Consider the following 18,049-nt stretch of genomic DNA (forward strand, 5'->3'; position numbering starts at 1 on the left):
TTTTGGACGATAGGCTATTGGCACACAGAATAGGCTAGGCAACAGGCCGATGTGCGTTTTATTTGGAGACTGTTTTGCGAGACAGAGACGGAGTTTGCTGCTGATATTCTGGGGATATAGGCTACAACATAGCCAATGTAGGACTTTAGCCTTTTAATATATTTGCTGCATTGGATCAGTCTTTCTAGAAAGAACAGGCAAGAGCTTTCTAGCCTCACGTCAGCAGCCAAGATCCCATATAGGCTACATTAAAAACATCCCATATACATTATAAACACAGCAGATGGCGGGCGGGTGCGGTTTTGAAAATTGGTCAAAAAACTTTGCTGATGGATGGATTAAGTTTTGCTATGCAGTTATGGTTGAAATAATAGCCCATCAAGCGCATCTCTAGTGTGTGCCTCTCTCGGCTCAGAGGGAGGGTGAGGCTGAGGGTCGATCAAGCATGGATTCTAAACTCTGTGGTGGATAGGATCTACAATTAGGTGTTAATTAATATTACTACCTAGGTCGAAGTACTCCCAAGTAGGGCCTAATGCGCCAGACATTGTAGTTCTCCTATTTATTCGCTTGGAAAATCGTCACGTTTCATGTTGTGTGCCCTAACATTTTTAATCAACTACTTGTGCAACTGTATTTAAGTAGGGAAAACGTGGATGTGTTTGATTAATGCCATCTTACTCTCTCTACGGCCACGGCAGAGCCCGCTAGCAACATGCTAACACATTCGCGCCCGCGCCAGAGCGTTTGAGTGCACATACCGACACGGGAGAGGTACGACTCAACTCCTGAAAGTTTAGGTATAAACATATATTACTACTGATTTTGGGTGGCGTGTTCCTTTAAGTCCTCTCCAACCATTGACTGCTTTAAGTCTAACTTAAACCGGTTGTTAATTGAAGCTAACTACCTATGGCAAGTTGCATTGCAAGTTAGCTCTGGGGTAGCAAAAATCTAAGTGTGCCGCCTATACGTAACGGAGATCACAGTATCCACTCGAAGGTAGAGGACAAAGGTGTGTTCAGGAAAACGTCTGCATTTTAGACTTTTTCATCCCTGCGAGAGTTTAAAAGATGCGATAATTCAAAATCCCCATGTTATTTTCCCATTGGAAAAATCGCCAGATACCGGATGTCAAAGATGCCTGCTTTTTTGTAGGCGAACTTCAGAGGTCTAGTGGAATAGTGGAAAAAAGGTAGCAAAAACATCCTGAGGAGTGGACCTGGCTCCCGGCCTGATCTATTTGATTGCATCTCAGTCCAGTAGATGGCGGTAATACACTTTGCCTGTAAACTGTTGTAAGAGGGAATAGAAGAAGACGATGTTCCTTCCTTCTGATTTCAGTCAAACCAATTATAGAAACGAGAGTGCGATTTATCTTATTTCCATCCATTTTAAATATTGCCCCCGAGGATTTCTACTGATCGACGTGGTGTAGGCTTACTTTAGGATTATCCGCTTAGAATGTAGATGAAGGATCGCTGACGGATAATGGATTTATTTATTATTCTTTCTCTGCTATTTGTAGGTGAGTAGGCCTAGACTACTTTTAGTCTCTTAAAGGTGCTCTAAGCGATGCCAAGCTTGCGCGTTTTTTTAAGCTAAAACATTTTATGTCACTTACTGCAAAATCACCTAACCAATCGCTAGCTGTCTGTGTGATCAAAGTTTATATACTTAGCAAGAGTTTATATACTTATACTATTAGTTTTGGGTCAGACCTTACTTTGCCTGGACTAGTTCGTTGTGGTATTTATGCAAATTAGCTCTAGGCCTACATAATTACATTATGCCCTGTTTGCCCATGAAACAGTTTCAAAAAACTTATAATACATTTTTTGTTTGTATTGATGTTAGTAATCAACTCAGTAATTTTAATGGTTATATGTGAAGGTTATTTTTTCCCCCTATTTGCGTGAGAAAAATACTGTATAGGCACATGAATAGGGTCTATTTAAGTCTTTTTCTAAACGTTCTCCTATTGGGATTCTTCGGGGCTTTTTTCCCCTTACTCAGGAAATATTGAGGATACAAAATCAGTTAAGTTTTCTTCTGTTGAAATTTGTTCAACGTTGAACCTTTATTTTGGCTTAAGATGACTGTGTGTCTGATGGAGGTGCGTGCAAACAATCGGATTTTTGGTTATTTAACCATCAGTTAACTAAACAGACATTTTACTTTGGATAGACAATAGCAATACATCATAGGCGTGATTAACGTAAAAAAATCTAGACTGGAGTAACTCAACATTTGACACCACCGATATGTTTAGTGTTCTAAAGACGTCAAATAGCCTGTTATCGTTACCAAATAGATAGCCAAGGACCCAGAAGTGAACACGCATGTATGGCTATAAAAACTGTGTCTTCATTTTACAACTAAACAGAGAAAATACTTTTATATCCCTTGAGCCAGCTCCTGGTTACCTCCCAAAATCTCCTAAACGCCCACAAATACCCATATGTTTATGTGAAAGAATTACTAGGTTTGTTTTTTTATTTGTTGCTGCCTAACAGTTTTTTTGTGTTCATTATTATTTTTATGTTTTCTAGGGCATGTCACCACGTCTGTGAAAGGATACAGTGTCGGTGAGTCACTTCCTTAAAGGGAATTGGGTAGTCTAGATGTCCACAAACGACTAAGAAAACGTGGGGAACACAGAGAACCGGTGTCGCGGCATCCGACAAAATATAAGCTATGTAAGAACCGTCACGCTATCCGGAGAAATATGTAAGGGATACGACATGGTGGTCTGTTAACAGAAATTAATGCACGATCGAGGTTGTAATACGGCCCGGAGCAGCGGAGAATATTCAACACATCAAAACAATACTTCGAAAATGTGCTCAAGTTAACGCTGCTGACCACCAACCATTTCACTTTGATAATAAACTACATTTTGGTGCAAGATATATTCAGCAAGAATAACAGAAATTGGCTCAAGCAATCTTATGAAAAATGTCAGCCCCTAAAACTGCCAATTTCTCATGGGTGTATGGTCACCAAGCTTTATGGTAAACTAATGTTGAATGTTAGAAAAATTGCATTCAAAAACGTACCTTAATGATACACTACAATTTATAAAGGAACGAAGTTTAAAAAGAAAAACACAATATATCAAATGGATTAGAAGAATAATTAGTAAGTACATGATTATTTGAGCCGCTTCTTTTCTAATAAATATAATGGGCTACATTATATATTTCAGGCCACTAGATGGCAGCATGTCACTACACTGCGGGGCTTATTTGGATGTGAGCAAACAGTGAAATGCCAGCGCATATAGCGCCATGAAATATTCAAAGCTACAGTGTGTAATTTCTTCAAGCACGATTTACCAGCTACGGAAGCTAGTAACGTCTAGCTACGACTTTATCGCATATTTCTTCTCGTTAGGTTATTTTTAGGGCTGTCAACATTAATGCGTTAATCGCAATGCGATTAAGGACCAAGCATAACCAGTTATTTATTTTTTTAACCAACAAGTGGTTGCCCTAGATCTAAAACAGCTGTTACCTTGGGCTGTCATCAGTGCGCAGCGTTAGTAGGCTACTATTGTATCTTTTGTGGTTGATTGTTATGTATTGGGGGTTGCATTCCTTAATATTGATCAACTAAAATGAAAGATGTCTTTGGTGCTGACGTTATTTTACTGTAGTCAATTCTGAGAAATGCAATGGTAACAGAAGGCATTGTTTACATTTTAGCCCGAGATGTCTTCAAGGATCGAATTAATTGAGTTTACAAAAATATTATATATTATATAATATTATATAATATATTTTCAAGTCAAGAGACATTCTTAATTTTCAAATGTCTGTGTCTGGGAGCATTAAACTTTTGAAAGCCATAGGCCTAGTAGTTGCTAGGGCAGAGTTATGAGATAAGGGTAAAGTAACCATTTGTCACCTGATGTAACACAAAATGGTTGTGTCTCAAACCACCTACTTGCACACTTCAAATACTTAGTTTAAGGATATAGTGCAGATATTGGGGCAATACTAACCATCGAAAAGTGGGCACTACAGATGTAAGCGCTCAGTGCACATTAGTAGTGTACTGAGCGAAGTATGCGGTTTCAGACACAGCCACGTTGCCATGGTGTTGCTCACGTGATTAATTAATAACTGATTGGAACATTTGGACGTGGGAGTAGCTCAGCGAGATAGAGTTTGATAGGTAGCTTATAAGTAGCCTACATTTGTTTGTGTGAAAAATATATTTATTTTACACTTTCGTCCGAGTGGCTGTCGTGTAGTGCTCATGGCGTAGATCTGAAATGCGACTTCAAATCCATCTACAACAACTTGTTTGTGGATGTTTGACAACTCCTGCAGCTGTGGTGAGCAACGCAAGTGCGCGCAAGGAAACCAGTAGGTGGAGAAACCAGAAGGCACACAACACGGGTTTGAATGCGGGATTTTGTTGCAGCGTTCACGGATGAGGCAGACTCCACACTGTCTTCTTCGCTTTTGCTGCTGTGTATTGACATGTCACACTATGCTCAAGCATACAAACACACTGATGCAGATTTGTATACTGATACGGGTAGGCTATTGGTGAGCACAGCTCAGGGTACATCAGGAATACCACAGCTCAGATATACATCAGGAATACCACAAGAGAATGTTACACTTTTAATTCAATTAATAGGTGCCTCTGGAGCCCAAGATAACCTGGGCGTGATGATCTTGCCATTACATGAACTTGTAACAGCATTGACTCACTCACTCCAATTCAATTAAGTTCAAGAAAGTTTTATTGGCATGAATGTTTCAGTAACATTATTGCCAAAGCTCAATAACAAGTATACATAGGACAAACATGCCTAACAAAATTGGGAAATTAAGTGAGACTTTGAAATAAAGTAAGACAACTATTAAAAATAATAACTCTCTCTCTCTCTCTCTCTCTCTCTCTCTCTCTCTCTACTAGAGGAATTTTATGTGAGACATCAGTATGTATGCCCTGGTCAGTCTGTCACCTTCTCAAAATCCAAATATTATGATGATTTGTTTTTTGAACCGAGTGGGTCGGACTCTGCGATGCAGGTGGCAAACCGGACTCATGTAAGATATTTGCCTAAGCCTTTCAAGTCAAGTCAATGCTTTATTGCCAGTGTGATGGAACATCGCCTGGAATTTGGTTTGGTGCTTAGGCTCATACAGGACAGACAGAACAGTAAGACAGAACAGCATACACAGCACAAGACATCTACACAGAGGACAGAACAAAATGCAAATGGATAAAATACAGGAATGTTTTACAAACATACAGAGTCTGGAGTCCTATAGTTCAATAAATTACTTACACAAATAAAATAAAGATAAATAAAACAAAGCAGTAGTGTCAGTGCCTTAAAACCGACTCTGAGGAGGAAGAGGTACTGTGCAGATCAGATACTCAGGGATGATGGGTTTTGAGGGCTCTTACTGTCTGGGGATATATACTGTTGGTGAATCGTAAAGTTATGGCTGTGATTCATTTAAACCTTTTCCCTAAAGGGTGAATAGGGCATTGGCATGATAAGCCTTTGAGCTAAGCATGGCCAGAGTAGTGCATTATGGTCAATTAATAGATTATTAGAATAGATCAGGGGCCGTATTCACAAAGAATTTTAAGAAGAGCAACTCCTAAAAATAATGGGCGTGTCACTCCTAACTTTAGGACTCCTAATTATTTTCACTAAAAGTAATTCACGAAGCATTTTAGACCTAAAAGTAGCACCTAAGTCTAGGACGGCTTATAAGAAGTCAAGAGGACTCCTAACTCACTAAGACCTATTCACAAACAATCCTAAGCCGCTTTTAGTGGCATTTCACGTCGCGATGTTTTGAAATGAACGCAGTTGCAGGAGCACTCAATTGAGAGGGAATAATTGTGCATTGTAGCCTACAGTAATTAAGGGATGCAATAACGCCGCCAACAACCAAAACTATAATTGCATGTTGCATAGATGTAACGTCTCATTGTAGCCTTAATCAAATTAAATTGTTTCTCCTCTTTGCGAATGTATAGGCCTACATGTCTGCATGCAAATTAATTTAAAACATGTTGCAGACACTGCATCAATCCGTAGTGTATTTTATTATGCTACTAGGCTATTTGCTTCGTCTTACTCTTTATTCATTTAGGCTATTTATTCATCATCTTCTATCCTTCGCGGTACTTGTGTAGCGCACGCATTCTCACCAGCAAAGACCTGTCACCTGTCACTCATCGTCGTAGGGGAGGTTTTTGGCATAATTCCCGCATTATAATCATCAGCCAATCAAGGTGGTTACTTCAGTCAAGCTTGTGCATGAGTAATGACGTCAACCATAGCAACGAAGACTCACTCTTAGTTTAGGAGTTGGCATTTTTCCTTACTAAGAGTAGGTCTGAAAGGCTTTGTGAATAACTTTTTAGACAAAACTCCTAGCTAAAATATTTTAGTGCGATTTAGGAGTACTCCTAGTGGTAAGATAAAATGCTTTGTGAATACGGCCCCAGGCTATCAGGATCAAGCCAGGGTCTATTTTGAAAGATGGTAAAAATCTTAAGTCTTAGGCCAGGTGTGAAATGCATGGACCAAACAGTCCCCTTTCATAATGCCAAATGTGAGCTAGTTCTTTGAAAGACAACCACAATAAATAAAATAAATTGTACAATGTAACTGAAAAATACCCCCCCCCCCTCCAGATCTTGCTCCCTTCTTATGAGTTCCGAAACAGAGACGTGTTTATTCCTGAGGTCACTAGACAACATGAGGGGAATTATATCTGGACACATGCCAGAACTGCTGCTACATTTCTGTTGAGGTTGGGAACGACCAGATTATTTCTCAAAGGTGAGATAATGTTAATAGTCATTACTTTCCATTCACTTTTTGCTATCAGTTACCATTCTTGATTTCTTGATGCTTGCCTCTGCCTCCGCTCATCATCTCGGAGTTGGGTGGTTTGGGCTGCATATTGTCCATCTTTTTCCTGAGACATGTTTTGCTCTCTCACAGATTGTGGCAGTGCGAAGGAAGTATATTATGGAAATAAGTTCAGTCTGGAGGTGCCACAGGCGGCGTCCGTATTGGAGTTCACCAGAGAGGGGTCGACTGACCGCAAGATCCTGTGGAGTCGGAACAACACCGATAACAGTCAGGGAGCCAGCTGGAATGCCTTCAATATCAAGTACGCCGATGCGGGCCGCTATGCTTTCCTAAAGGAGAACGGGGTCGAGATCTCCAGCACTTCTCTTTATGTTCGAGGTAATAATAATAATAATAATAATAATAATAATAACTAGAAATGTAATGCCAGAGGAATTACAATAGTCGATGGAAAGCTGCTGGCTTAATGTTGGTGGGGAGATTCGGTGGAAAAAAAACGTTGAATCACTTAATCTTTGAGTTCATACAAACCCTCGTACCAAAAAACCTTGTGTGTCAAAGCGTTCTTGAGATATAACACTCGAGGTGTTTTTGACCTTGACATTTGACCTTTGACCTCCAACATCAATTCACTTCATCTTTGAGTCCATAGAAACACTCATACCAAATTTAAGGCATGTATGTCAAGGCATTCTTGAGATATCGCGCTCAGAATATTCATGGACTTGACCTTTGACCTCTAACATCAACTCACTTCATCTTTGAGTCCATACAAACACTTGAACCAAATTTGAAGCATATGTGTCAAGCCATTCTGGAGATATAATGTGCAAAGCATGAGATGGCTGTGACTTTTATTTTGACACACGGGTAACACTTAAACAGGATGTGTAGTTTTAGGGAGCGCCACATTGTATGCATTAGAAGCTGACGGTTGGATTCACAGGTGACACCTGTGCCAGTGTTCTAATTAGCCCGGGAACTACTCTGGGAGCTTAACGAGCGCAGCTGGCTTTAGGCCATTATGACATCACAGCCTCCATTCTAGTCTATGGGGGAAAAATTGGCTTTTTAACATTTTTAATCCCCTATTTCTCAAAAAAATCTGAAATAATAACTCTCTTGCCCCACTCCAGACCTTCAGAACGGTTATTTCAACATGTCTGTACGTTAAGCGGTTAGAGTCGTATTCATTCTTGAAAAGGTAAAAAGAAAAGGTTATAATAACTAGAATGTAATGCCAGAGGAATTACAATAGTGGATGGAAATCTGCTAAAGTTGGTGGGGAAATTCCTGGAAAAAAAACATCACTTAATCATTGAGTTCATACAAGCCCTCGTACCAAAAGACCTTGTGTGTCAAGGCGTTCTTAAGATATAACACTCAAGGTGTTTTTGACCTTGATATTTGACCTTTGACCTCCAACATCAATTAACTTCATCTTTGAATCCATACAAATACTCATACCAAATTTCAGGCATGTATGTCAAGGAATTCTTGAGACATTGCACTCAGAGTGTTCATTGACTTGACCTTTAACCTTTGCTATGCTGTTGCTAGGGTACTTGAGGTGGTTGCTAGGCTGTTGCTACAGTAGGTTAGTTGTGGTGGTTGCTATGCTGGTTGCTACGTTAAACTCATTGGTTGCTATGTTGGTTGCTAGGTTGTAACTGTATAAGTGGTTGCTAGGCTGTTGCTAGGGTATTTGACATGGTTGCTAGGGTACTTGAGGTGGTTTCTAGGCTGTTGCTAGGTTAGTTGTGGTGGTTGCTATGCTGGTTGCTAGGTTAAACTCATTGGTTGCTAGGTTGTAACTGTGAAAGTGGTTGCTAGGCTGTTACTAGGGTATTTGACATGGTTGCTATATTGGTTGCTAGGTAGATGAGGTTTAATAGTTGGAATGACTGAACAGTTAAATAGGTGGATAGTTTAAATCAGTGTTTTTCAACCACTGTGCCGGGGCACACTAGTGTGCCGTGAGAGATCATCAGGTGTACCGCAGAAAATTACCCAAATGTCACTCACTGGTCCAAAAAAGCAATTGTTGCATCAAAGAATTTATAACCACATGCTCTCATTGATTGTATGATTGCACTATTTGTGGTATGCAGGCATTGTACAACGGGGCCCCTATATCCAGTATTCACAGAATCATCACATATCCAGTTCATAACAACAATTAAATTATAGATATAGTCACCTACAAATGAAACAGAGGGCGCTTGTTTTATTGAGCAGGTCTTGCATAGAAGCCATAATAAGGCCGTATCTGTGTATTATTTGAAATTTTAGGCTATGGTATGTTTATTTTTTCTTCACACAGGATGTTAGTGTGCCGTGGGACATTTTAAGTGTCAAAAGTGAAAAGGTTGAAAAACACTGTTTTAAATGGTTAAATTATGTGCGAGGTAGATGAGGTTTAATGTAGTTGGAATGCCTGAACAGTTAAATAGGTGGATAGTTTAAATGGTTAAACTATTTGCTAGATAGATGAGGTTTAATATAGTTGGAATGACTGAACAGTTAAATAGGTGGATAGTTTAAATTATTTGCGAGGTAGGCCTAGATAAGGTTTATTATAGTTGGAATGACCGAACAGTTAAATAGGTGGATAGTTTAAATGGTTAAATGATTTGCTAGGTAAATGAGGTTTAATATAGTTGGAATGACTGAACAGTTAAATAGGTGGATTGTTTAAATGGTTAAATTATTTAGGTAGATAGTTGACGATAACTGACAGTTGGAATGGCTCTAATGTTTGCTAGCAGTTATGTTAACTATGTTAACAAAGATAATAACGCTAACCAAGTTACTTAACTTAGTTAGCATAGCTACTAAAAATGATTAGCTAGGTTAGCTAAGTCACATGTTAGCATAGTTAGCATGCTAATTAGCATAACTACTAAAAATGAAAACATTAGCTAAGTTAACTAAGTTAAGTAGCATGTTAGCAATGTTAACTTTGTCAACCATGTGACTTAGCTAACCTAGCTAATCATTTTAGTAGCTATGTTAACTAGCATGTTAGCAATGCTAACTATGTTAACATGTGACTTAGCTAACCTAGCTAATCATTTTTAGTAGCTATGCTAACTATGCTAACTAACATGCTAACTATGTTAACCATGTGACTTAGTTAACCTAGCTAATCATTTTTAGAATTTTTTTAAAAAATGCTAACATGTTAACTATGCTAACCATGTTAACTAGCTACAGTGGCTGAGCTACAGTGGTTGAACAGTTAACCCTTACAAGCCCGACCGTTCTAATTTCGTTAAAATTTTAACGATGACCAATCATCTAATATCTCAGCTGTCCAATGACTGATTTTATTTCTGAAATCTTCCCCGTAATGCTGACAACATAAGCTTCAATTTGATATGATTGGTTAAGGGGTTTATGGTATGAAATGTTTTGGATACTTGAAGATGAGTCGTGAAAAAACTTTTCACTTCAGTCATTACATTTTAACATGGACCGCCAGATGCCACCTGCACCGTTGGAGTTTACCTCGACTGGAAACCACACAGCTGGATAAACTGAGGTAATATATATTTTACATCGTTTCTAGTTATGGTTAATCTTAATTTGTAGTCATAAAATCATGTTATTTGACAGTAATATGCTTTCTCATCAGCGTCAACATTATGGCATAGCGGGGGCTAGTGCATCGTCATGTAACTTTAGCTAGCTGCATTACTCTGAACTGCTTGCAGTATTCTCGTTTGCTTTTGATATCAGTTATTTTCATTTGACAATTTCATTTAAAAACCTGTTAGTATATAACCTGTAAGTAAGTTTGTTTTCTAGTACCAATTTGCTTGTTAGGTAAGCATTATGTTGGCAAGTCAGTATAGCATACCAAAGCTGAATAAATCCAATGGGCCGCGTTTCTAAGTTGCGTTCTCTTACATGAAATAAGTTGGCGATATTTTTACTCCTCTCAATATGTAGTTGTAGAAAACAAGATGTGAAATCACGGATTCTGTCAGAAATGTAGTGCTAATTAACGTATTGCCTCTCCTGGGGTTGTTACCTCGCTAGGCAGTTTGTAGTGAACTGTTTTACCTTGCTAACTTCTAAATGACAAACATCAGGCGTGCTTGTCTCAACATTTTCTAAGATGGCATGACTTGATATTCTACTCTTCTCAATATGTAGTTTTATAGAAAACATGATGTGAAATCACATATTATGTCAGAAATGTCATTATTGCATTTAAGCAGTTAGTTACTAGGTGAAATGTAATCTGTCTTTATCTTAATGCCAGCCAGGCAATCAGATTTAGGGTAGCTAAACCCATGTGTAATAAAAAATGACTTTTCATACTTCTAAATATTTTTGAGTTACTCAAAATGCTTCAATAGTTTAGGCTACCTCTTCTTGTGTATGTATGTGCACAACGCACACATCTGTAGTTTTGTGATTTTTTTTTTTTAAATTAATAAATGTATTACATTTGTATGATTTTACTGTTGTTTCAGATGGAGGATGACAAGACCTACACAGACCTCCTTGCAGGCCTGAAGAGGTAGCTGACTGCTGATGAGCTTAGCTCACAATGTTGAAGACCATGTGAGGATGGAGGAAGAAGGTATAGATTTAGGTGGCGTCGTGGGGTGGTGTAGACTGCCACTAAAACACTGAAATAGACTTGTTATGTTGATTTTTATGTTGTTGTCCCAGGCATATGTGGTTTTACCAACCGGGCGGGTGGGAGGTTGTGCTTAGTAGGCCGTCAGTATGCAAACACACAGTGCAGGGGCATGGGACTAAGAGACCCCAGAAGAGTTTCACAGTTTTCTGGGATTGATCATTGACATGGGACTTCACTTCCCTCCCTAATATCCATTGCTACTGGGGAACCAAGTCTCTGAAGGGATCAGGGAGCGTTGATCAAATGAGAAATACATATTGTGTACACTTTTTCTCCATTGACATTGCTGTTTCAGTAGTTTCTTATTATTTCAAGTTTGGCAATGCAGAATCTGGTGTTGAACCTAGGTTTGGTAGCTACAGCCAGAAAGACTTTGGCGAAAATCTATCACAACAGCTGGCAGGCATTTCCGTCAAAATTTAAGCCTCGCCTTCAGCTGCTCCAACTACTACTCTGTCGTCTTTTCATCAACTACATATTCCTGTACAGCAGGAGCCAAAGAAAAATTGTTGGCTTTGTTATAAAAACAATACATAATAACACTAAAGTAGCTTGTATGGCCTGGAGTTTAGCGGTAGGTGACTGCTTTTTTGGTAAACAAAATTGCTGTCAGATTTGGCATTCTACAGAAGGGGATGCGTTTCGTTATGAGTCATAGGTCTTCTGTGTTTAACCTTCAGGTTCCCCACCCCACCTTTCCCTATCCTCCTCTGTGTCTGTGTGTGTGTGTGTGTGTGAGTTTGTGTGTATATGTGTTTATTCTCAACAGGCTTGTTCTATGTAATCCACTTTCAAATGTTTAGACACATTGATTTTTGAGTGATGTTGAAGTTGATTGTATTCCTAGCTTTTCATAAATAATACATTTTATAGATGTATATCATTTTCATATTACACTAATTTATATAAGGAAGTTGTATCTGTTGAATCAAATGTATTCTATGTCTCTATTCAGAATTGATCTTCAATAAATATACAGTATACTTCCTGTATTACTGGTAAGGTACATGTTTTTCTTTTATATATCATTATTGTTGACTGTAGCATTTGCTTATATACAAATAAATGGTTTATTCTTATGGACCAAATAAATCTAAACCACTGTGTCTGACTTCATTATTAGTTTTTATGCATACTTTTATGTTTTTGGTGAGAAAGAGAATGTGAATTCTGTCAACATTCTAAATCCCGTTTCCTGCATTTTTTTACACTTATCACTTAATTTATCATAACTTTTGAAAGGTTAATGATATTCCAATTCAGTCTTTTTTGTTAAATAGCCCACAACTTGCTAAACATGTCATACACTCTATATTTTTTCTCTATCTCGTATAGAAATATGATGAAAATTCATTTTTATCACGAATGAAATTAAATTTTAACGAATTTCGGTATACATTTGGAGAGGATTTTCAAAGACTGTTCATTACTATATCAACATTACCATATGTATTTTACATCATTTGATAGAACTGACCCTTCTGATTACAATGGTATGTATATCCCATTGATGGTATGTATTATACTCAAGAAATAAGGTTTTTTGTGTAAGGAGGTCATCCAGCACCAAAAATGGAATGTTCGGCACGGGCACGAAAGGGTTAAAAAGTTCAGTAGTTTAAAGGGTTAAATTGTTTAACAGTGAAATATTGTAGTCAGGACTTTTATTTTGAAACAGTTTTTGGGAGAGGAAGCAGTTGAACAGGATGTGTAGTCTTAATAGAGCCAGTTTGTATTCTTGAAGTGCGTATGTCAGGTTAAAAAACATTTTTGACAAATGAAGGGACATGAAGCAAGATAGTAGTGAGTAGTGATTTTTCTTGAAAAAACAACTTTAAATATAGTAGAACAATATTTACAGTTATTTTTATAACTGAATTTATGAACATTCCAGACACAGTGATGACCTCATAAGAGGGAGTCCAGCAAAGTTGAGCATAGGGGAGAATGGGTTTTAACTGCATTTTCTTTTACACTGATAAGGCCAAAAATGTTCTCTATGACATACCAGTGGTTCATAAGCATGGGCCTGACTGGCAGGGACAAAGGGACAAAATTTAGGTAAATCATGGCCATCAAATCATCAGTGAGAGATTGATTAGGGGTGTGGGTCACTATTAGTATGTATCATTGCTTCAAAATGGCAGTTGTGTCATTTGCCATCACATAGGCTTTCATATACAACAAATTAAGTAGAATCAGTAAGCAAATGAATAGTCTGTCTATAGCTAACATTAGATGGATAGATACTTAATTGATCCCCAGGGGAAATTCAAGGTCTCAGCAGCATACAGACAACACAAACACATTCTTTAACAGCAGAAAGAGTAATTAAAGTATATAATATAAAAACACAACTAAGCAATAAGAACAGTAAAAGATAAAGAATATACTAAAATACAAATTATACTAACACTTAATCTAAATCAGTTCTAAAAACAGTATCCACATAGTGGTGATTAATCAATCAGAGGCGCTTGCAATGACTGAGGCAGGGACTGAGCCTGTGATTCTCTGTGCATAGTAAGGTATGGTAAGGTCCTCTAAGGTGCTCTGTGTGAATGAGTGTCATGGTGGTAGTGCAATGGTGATAGTGGTCATGGTGATGGTGCAAATGAGTAAGTCCAACAGTGCAACAATGCAGAAATAAAGTAAAGTAAAGTCTATATATCTATATATTTAACTATTTAAAGAAAATGTATAAGTGTGGCCACAGTTCGGCTGTGGCATGGAGGGGGGGGGGGGGGTATGCATATGTGCTAATGTGCTAACATAGCACGCAAACAGTGAAGCATAAAGACAGTGGTAAAAGTGGCTAGTGGACAGACAGTATCCAAACATGGAGGGGGTGAAGAGGCAGACAGACTATGCAGAGAAGTCTATCTCTCCTCTTCCCTTAAGTGAGGCATTGAACAGTTCAATGGCCCTGGGGACAAATGACTTTCTCAGTCTGTTAGTTGTGCAAGGCAGTGAGCGAAGTCTCCAGCTGATCAGGCTCTTCTGCTTAACAATAGTGCTGTGGAGTGGGTGACACTCATTGTCCAAGATGTTGATCAGTTTGTTCAGGGTCCTTTTGTCAGATAGTGAAGTGATGCACTCCAGTTCAGCTCCCACTACAGAGCCAGCTTTCCTTACCAGCCTGTCAATTAAACTAATCATTAGTTGATAAGCAGATGTATATAAAGAGCAAATGTGTGGTAGCACATCAGGGCTCGAATTATCTTTTTGTCTTTAAGGGGGTCTCTCTATCTCATAAAAAGTTGGCACACCCCGCGCATAGCCTAACAAGGCGATACAATGAAATAGCCTAGGCGCAAGTGGCACTTTTGCGCAGTACAGTATATGCGCACGGTAGGCCTAGGCTTTACCAGCCAAACTATGTTCTAGTATTTAGGCTAATGTGTTGAACCGTGGAAAATTAATAGACGAACAATTTTGGAGTTTGCACTGAGATATTGTCGGGTAGCCATTGAATATTCCGACATCAGAGATTGCTAACAGGTGTTTCAAAATAGCTGGGAACTTTCGAGACTCTGAATGTCAGAGGATAGCTAGATCATCAGACAACACAATCATTGTAGGCTGCATTATGGGCCATAATTTATGGCTTTGTCAATCAACATAGAATAGGTAAAGCGCAAGTTCAACAGCAAACAAGACTTTTCAGCACGTATCAAACCATGTAGGCTAGCCCAATGAACGCCTATGCAAATAGACAAAACACTCACATCAAAGCAGGGTGACTTCTTCAGATTTGTATGCATAGATTTGCGAGTGCTGTCAAATCGATACGGTTTGCTCATATAGTCTAGTGGTGTGGTGGTGAAGTGTCATGCCTGCGCTCAAGAGCGTGAGTGTAGGTCTCACGTCCCGTAGTAGCCTATATTTTAATTTAACGTCTTTAATGGTAAGAGATCGCACAGGGATGGATAATGAGCGGTTGTTTAAGATTAAATTACAATGCCAGACACCTTCAGATACGAGAGACCCCCTCAGGTTTTTGACTTTGTTGCTTTCATGGGAGCCAGTCCTCACTCTATGGGAACTTGGCTCCCTCTGGCTCCCACGTAATTCGAGCCCTGTAGCACATATACACTGATGGTTTTATAGTCAGGTCTCTAAAGAAAAGCATATATGCCCATGGTTGGCTGAACACAGACTAATGAGTTGCTGATTCTACTTAGTTTAGGCAGAATCTTTCTAATGAGACACAGCACTCAACAAATCCTCAATAGAAATGCATGGGCTTAGTTACGCATATCACACCCCTTCCGTGGCAAAACGTTGACATGTGAATACATTGAGCCAATCATGTGGTGTGTTGTGAAGACATTGTGCCAATCATGTGTTGTGATCTCGCCGCTGGAGCAAGATTGCAGTAGATTGGTGTCACCGGAAGCCTTGCGCTATTATTTTTATTTTTAGATGGGTGCCTGATGAGTGCCCAAAGCGTTGTTGAAAGTGGAGGGACTTGCCTAAAAAGACTTTGGTTTAGGCACTATAATGGCCTATATGTGATGGCAAATGACACAACTGGCATTTTCAAGCATTGCTACTTACCCATATCCTCTTCATCACATTTTAAGATCAATAATGGTTGCCAGGAAAGAAAACAATTATCAGGATATTTTTATGTCAGGCAGGTAGTAGACTCTAGCATGACATACTGGAATGAAGTCATGTTTTTGGCCTCATCAGTGTAAAAAAAACCTACTGTATGATCCCTTATCCCATGTGTTTTAATTGACCAACTTTGCTGGACTCCCTCTTATGAGGTCATCATTGTGTCTGGAATGTTTCCTGGAATGTTCATAAATTCAGTTATAAAAATAACAGTAAATATTGTTCTTTTGTATTTAAAGTTGATTTTTCAAGAAAAAATCTTGCTTCATGTCCCTTCATTTGTCAGAAATGTTTTTTAACCTGACATACGCACTTTAAAGCCCGAGACTGGCAGTTGATCCAGGTGGCCGGAACACCTGGCATAGGATTCTAATTGCTTAACGGCTCTATTGTGATGTCATCAGCCCATGTTAAGTCTATGGGGACATTTTGAACAGTTTTTAATTAATAGTTTAAAAAGTATAAAAGTTACAAAGCACTCTTGAAAAATACATAGCACTCTTGTCCTAAGTAAGACCTACGTAACATAGTTTGAATGAAGTTTCTACGTCATACGGTTGAAGCTGCATTAAATGCGTTAGAAGAAGAAGAATAAGAAGAAGCCTAGGAAGAACAGTACAGTCAATTTTCATGCACTGTAAAAAGCCTTGGAAGAACAGTACAGTGCATTTTCACGCACTGTAATAATGACGATAAGTATAGCCGCAAGTGGCAATGAACAGCATAGCCAATCCTAAGGCCCTAGAAAATTATCCCATTTCATTATCTGGGCGGGCTTTATACGATGATAGACCGATGAGCAACGGTGCCTAGTCATTCATGTCACCTGAGCGGACTTCGCTTGATTTTGTTTACAACAGAAAGGCTGTTGCTAGAGAAGCTAGATTGTGTATAAGATATTGACAGTGTATAAACAAACAGAAAACAGTTATTAAGGCATTTATTGAGAAGAAGGATGTTTTGGCTGTTCTCCTTGCAGGATTCACATAGTTTGTCGTTCTGATTGGTTAGGTCTATCCAATTGTGTGCAGAGGTATTTTTTCCCCAATTGTTTTATTTCCTTTTTTTTTTTTCATTTGAAACACACCCTATAATCATGTCCCAGTGTTGCAGTACCAGACTCAAATCTGAGTAGAATTGAGTCTGGCTAAGTCAGGCTACATAGCTTCTATCTGTGGAACGGCTCTTAAAATTTGTGTGTTGATTTACATTTTGGCACCATGTTAAACAGCTTAGAGCTGCCACACTGCCCCAAAACCGCACTGCAACAGCAACCCAGGTAGAGGATAGAATATTGAATATTTTTTTAAATGAACGATATTATTACATTCTGTCTAAGTCAACATTAGTTGAAAAACAGTAGACCTAGTTTTGTGTGCTGATGTTGGTTGTGGATTTCTAGCCATTATCAAGGACAACCTCTATAGACAGAGAGTGGCAAAGACGACCTCTATAGACAGAGAGTAGCAAAGGCGACCTGTATATATACAGAAAGTAGCAAAGACGACCTGACCTCTATAGACAGAGAGTAGCAAAGACGACCTCTATAGACAGAGAGTAGCAAAGGCGACCTCTATAGACCGGGAAGTAGCAAAGACAGAGTAGTCGTGAGTGCTTCAGGCACACTCCCAGTGTGTGAGCACACACCAAAAGTGCACCACCTGGCAGCAATGTAACGCAGCCGTTCCACAACTGTGACGGAGGCAGTGTGTTCTGCCAATTGCAAACTAAAGAGGGATTTTTTTCATCCTCCATTTTTGTTTTTACATTTGTCTTGCTCTCTCTCCCCTCCAAGAAAACCTGGAATATTACGATGTGAGTAAGAAGTCCTTCCTGGAAAGCAAGTTCCCAGTTCCTATAAATCCAGGCTGTGGTTATGTTTATCGATCCATCGCGAGAATGAG

The 18,049-nt window shown here is 38.9% G+C and overlaps 1 protein-coding gene across 1 annotated transcript; it reads left to right on the forward strand.

Moving 5' to 3' along the window:
* Positions 1-1,322: 1,322 nt before the first annotated feature.
* On the forward strand, positions 1,323-18,048 carry LOC125286882. Its single transcript, XM_048232192.1, has 7 exons — positions 1,323-1,528; positions 2,553-2,588; positions 4,936-5,069; positions 6,682-6,829; positions 6,995-7,243; positions 17,941-18,012; positions 18,044-18,048. The coding sequence occupies exons 1-7, from the start codon at positions 1,492-1,494 to the stop codon at positions 18,046-18,048; spliced, it is 681 nt and encodes a 226-aa protein (XP_048088149.1). The 5' UTR covers positions 1,323-1,491.
* The last annotated feature ends 1 nt before the right edge of the window (position 18,049 follows it).

This window comes from Alosa alosa, chromosome 21 (genome assembly GCF_017589495.1).
Source record: "Alosa alosa isolate M-15738 ecotype Scorff River chromosome 21, AALO_Geno_1.1, whole genome shotgun sequence".
In the NCBI taxonomy this organism is placed as follows: Eukaryota; Metazoa; Chordata; class Actinopteri; order Clupeiformes; family Clupeidae; genus Alosa; species Alosa alosa.

Bases quoted from the DNA above. Each gene is read 5' to 3' on its own strand.
- LOC125286882 (XM_048232192.1), top strand. From the start codon at position 1,492: ATGGATTTATTTATTATTCTTTCTCTGCTATTTGTAG. The intron at 2,589-4,935 runs GTGAGTCACTTC...TCTCTCTACTAG, and splicing joins TGTGAAAGGATACAGTGTCG to AGGAATTTTATGTGAGACAT. The intron at 6,830-6,994 runs GTGAGATAATGT...GCTCTCTCACAG, and splicing joins GACCAGATTATTTCTCAAAG to ATTGTGGCAGTGCGAAGGAA.